The 4,801-nt window shown below is 37.8% G+C and overlaps 1 protein-coding gene across 1 annotated transcript in view; it reads right to left on the bottom strand.

Moving 5' to 3' along the window:
- Positions 1 to 3,584: 3,584 nt before the first annotated feature.
- The window catches only part of LOC111396430, a 1,719-nt gene continuing 502 nt past the window's right edge, over positions 3,585 to 4,801 (bottom strand). The window contains exon 2 of the mRNA XM_023022867.1: positions 3,585 to 4,042. Coding sequence (XP_022878635.1) covers positions 3,585 to 4,042 — 458 coding nt within the window. The remainder of the gene's footprint in view (positions 4,043 to 4,801) is intronic.

The following is a 4,801-nucleotide window of genomic DNA, read 5'->3' on the forward strand; positions in this document are numbered from 1 at the left end:
TTTTCTCTCAACTACCGCCCTCCTCAAATCACTCTTTTTTGCAAAGAAATTCGCTCATGTTTTCTCTCTTCTTTCGGAACACTCTCTTTCTTTTCTCTCTTGTGACTGCTCTCTCTTTTTTCTCTCCAGTGGCTATCTCAACATTTTCTCTCTTTTTCTCTAACTCACCACTTTCTCTCATTTTTTCTGACTCCTTGGCTCTCCTCTCTTCCTCACTTCTCAATTTTAATTGATTCTCATAGACTTGCGCCGGTGTTAATGACACAAGAGTAATGGTCCTTCCATCCTTAATGAAACTATATCAATTTTTGTACCCATCATGCATACTCTTCCTATCGTATTGCCATGGTCGTCCCAATAAAATATGTCCCGCTTGCATTGGCACCACATCACACACTAACTCATCCTTATAACTCCCAATTGACAAATTAATTAACACTATTCGATTCACCCTCACCTCGACACTCTCATGCAACCATTGCAATTTATAAGGTCTCGGGTGTCTCAACGGTGTTAAACCCAACTTTTCTACAAGAGTTACGCTCGCTACATTAGTGCAACTACCACCATCAATTATAACACTACATACCATACTGTTGACTTGACATCGAGTATGGAAAATGTTCTCCCTTTGCAACTCCAAGTCATCTGCTTTAACGCAAGTAGTAAGAGATCGTCTCGTGATTAGTAGATCCCCAACTGGCCTTTCAACTTTTTCTTCTTCACTAACATCTTCCAACACCGACATGTCATCAAACTCGCCATCACTATCGCTCACTATCTCCCCATTATCCCGCAACACCATCGCCCGTTTGTTTGGGTATTGAGAAGCAATATGCCCTGTTCCCAAACACCTAAAACATTTGATGTCCCGATTGCACGACGATTGTGCCTCTAGTTTTGATATTGGTTTGCTAGCGTTTTCATCCTTACCATTTTGCCAATCACTTTTACCTCTAGGTGTTGCCCCGTTTTTGTTGTTGTCGTCCCACTTCGATTTTCATATTGAATTAGAATTCGAAGTACCCAACAATTGCCTTGACGTCCCCTTCCTCTTCAATTCCTCTTGATCTTCATTGTCACATGTAACATGTCTTCGATTTCCACATAGTGTTGCAACTCTACAACGTTTGCGATATCCCGATTTAACCCATTCAAGAACCGTGTCATGGTAGCTTCCCGATCTTCCTCCACATTAGCCTGAATCATAAGAATTTTCATCTCCTTGTGATAATCCTCTACGCTTTTCGACCCTTGATACAAACCTTGTAATTTTTGATGGATTTCCCTATAATAGTGACTCGGAACAAACCTCCTCCTCATCAACGTCTTCAACTTATCCCAAGTGCTAATTGGCCTTTCCCGACCCCTACGTCGTGATGTAAGTACTTGATCCCACCAAGATATCGCGTAATCCACAAATTCAATCACTGCCAATTTTACCTTTTTCTTCTTCGAATAATTATAGCACTCAAAAATCATCTCAACCTTCCTTTCCCACTCTAATATGCTTCCAGATCGTTTCTCCCCTTAAATTGTGGAATAGTCATTTTAATACTCCCCAAATTTCCATCTACTTCATCTCCCAACTTATTTATACCGCGTCTTTCCATCCTATCGCCCCTATGCCTCGCTCGACCCATATCGATGTCATTTTCATCAAAATCATCCTCATCACTACGATACTCATACCGCCTTCCTCTTCTAGATTCACGCCTACTCGACCCCCTAATATTAGACATCTCCACTTGTCCCCGGCTAAGATTAGCGATTGTGGTGCCTATTTACACCATCCACTCCCTTTGCCTATCCACATTCTCCCTAACATCACCAAGTACCCATTCAAACCTCCGTTGCTGTCATTACCGTTTCGGCTTGAGTTGGAACCTTCTATTTCCGACATCATGTCACACAAATTTATATGCCTCACAAATATATCACTCGAAAACACTCAAATATGGCTTTTTCCCTCTATTAAACTCACCACTCGGCCTCTTACCACTCAAAATCTCCCTCCAAGCATTTCAAAGAACCACGTGAACTAAATCAAGTATTTTACCGAGAATTCAACAAACCGAATAATAACTAAGAACCACGAGACTCAAGGAATTGAATTAGGTGGAATGGATGATTGTTTTGACAAGAATATGTGAATAGACTCAATAGTAAAGTGAAGAATTGACACAATAGAATAACCCAAATCACACAATTCGAGAGTTGTTTTTGTGTTGGTAGTAAAAAAATAAGAATAATAATATCAATTTTTTTTGTGTATTATACGGATGAACAGTAACTGAACGATGAACAATACCTTTTTTTTTTTACTTTTTTTTTTAACCTTTTGTAAGGAAATACTATTAAACTACCAACAACTCAATGAATTGAAATTGACGATAATTTAACGATACAAGAATGACTCAAACGACGAAGAACACAAGAATGACGAAGAAGAAATAGAAAGACTTAACGACACGAGGAACTATAATAGAAATTGGGAAAAATGAAGAAAAATAAGAAAAGACTTAACAAGTAACGAAAAGATATAACCTTCAATTAATTTGGAGCCTAACTCTGATACCAACTGATGCGAACCCCGTAGCAACGTTGACAACGAAACCCACAACGAGATTGACGAACCCAAGAAAGCCAAATTAATCCAAGAGTTTATGATTAATCCAAAAGAAAGTCGAACCAAAAAACTCAACAAGAACGACGCTTGAAAGACCCCTTGATCACACAATCCAAGAATTGAATCCGATTGTTTGAACGTCACAAGTTAACACTTGATAAGTTCGAAATTTTTCAATGAAGAACGATGAAGATAAGACAATACGCCTCACTTTAATTCAATATCAAATATGTCAAAAGTTTCTTACAATTGTATGAAAACTCCTATTTATACTAAACTTAAAAACTAGGTAAAAAGCGTGCAAAAATCGAGCATAATCCCCAAAATATGGAAAAGAATAAAAATCTAACAAAATATGGAAAAATACCAAAAATAGAAAATTCGCCAAAAATTTGGCCTATGCGACCGCGGCGCTCATTTCTATGCGATCGCATAGTTCAAGCAAGTTGCCTCATTTGAGTTTCAGTAAGCCTCCATGCGATCGCGAGCCACTTTGGCCTATGCGACCGCATAGGCTTGAAACTTCTCTATGGTTTTGGCCTTCGTTATTAAATTGATCCAAGTTGATTCGGCTTTCGAACCGAATATGAAAGTTGCTCTATTTTGAGCCCCGAACATGGTTCCATCAATGGTTTCTTGAACGAGTAATCCCATCGCTTGTTTCACTTACTTTGCCCTTGATCGCGTCATTGGTCCGTCATCGACTATCAATGGGTCTCGTCTCGCACTTGCCTTCATCGGGCTCGACTCGTGGGTCATATCACCTTATCCTTAGAAGTGCTTGCCAAGTGGCACTTTCAATCCTTTCTTGCTTCAACCTTTCTTCCTCTTGCACACAATATGAAATGAGCTCATTTAGAAACCATTTCTCGTTCTGGCAGTTATAACTGACCTTAAATTGACTGAAATGCGCAGGAAGCGAGATCAATACCAAATGGACGAGCAAGTCATCAGCCTACTCGAGCTTTAGTCCCTTAAGTTTTGAAGCAATGTGAGACATCTCCATGATGTACTTCCTTATGGTCCCCTTGCCTCTATACTTCATTGAAATCAAGCTCTGCAAAAGAGTGCTTGTTTCAGCCTTATCATTTTTTGCAAAACGCTTCTCAATTTCAGCAAGGAACTCTTTGGTATTAGATACCTCTTCGGCATCTGCACCTCTAAAGGCTTTCAAAATACCGCGCTTAATGATCATTAGACTCACGCGATTTGAGCGATCCCACTTCTCAAGGTTATTCTTTTCATCAGGTGAACTTTCTTTCGTAAGAGGAGTGTGTTGCTCGATCCGAAGAGCAAAGTTTAGATCCATACAGCTAAGAACAATCAATATGTTCTCCTTCCAATCCTTGAAGTTTGTCCCATTAAGTATGAGAATAGAATTAATATTGGCAGATATAGTAGCAGATGAGCTGGCTGTAGAGAGAATAAAATTAAAAAAAAAAGATTAATTATGCTCGATTAAATATCCACATTTAATAATTGATAAATTCAAATAATGGTAAATCTCATCTTAAGATACCTAGTGCAAAATATCAAGTCTTTGGACAGTAATATTAATTGCAAGTGGTACTCTCAGTATAGTGATCAAACATTGATAATAACTCCTGTCGAATAATAAACCCATCTTTGGATTGATTTATTAATCACATGAAAACCTTATAATTGTCACACATTCATCACCACAAGTGTGTATGCAATTCGGCTAGATATTAACCTTCATTTGGGCCGGCTAATTTCAGCATGAAAAGACACACACACAACATCCAAGCATCCTAAACAAACCAATCTACACAAAAGAGGTCACTTTGATGACATATTGTTTCAATTAGTTTACTTAAAATGCTAGACAACCTTAATTTTTCATAAATGATTACCAAAATTTTGAATTAGATTGTCCCAAATAATTAAACCTTAATTAATACCTCTTAAAGAAGTATTAGTACCGAAATTTGAGAAAGAGAAACCCCAATTTGCATCAATAGATGCCTATGGAAACTTTGGGGATCTAAGGGTTGATAATTCAATACTTTAGGATTTAAAATCTGAAAAATTTAAAACTTTGGGGCCAATTTTAATTAATTATGAACATTGAGGGCTTTAATTGAAAAATTCAGAAGTTAAATGGCCCAAATTAAATAATTTTTAAACTTAGGGGGCTGAATTATTAAACTC

Source organism: Olea europaea, chromosome 6 (genome assembly GCF_002742605.1).
Source record: "Olea europaea var. sylvestris chromosome 6, O_europaea_v1, whole genome shotgun sequence".
NCBI lineage: Eukaryota > Viridiplantae > Streptophyta > Magnoliopsida > Lamiales > Oleaceae > Olea > Olea europaea.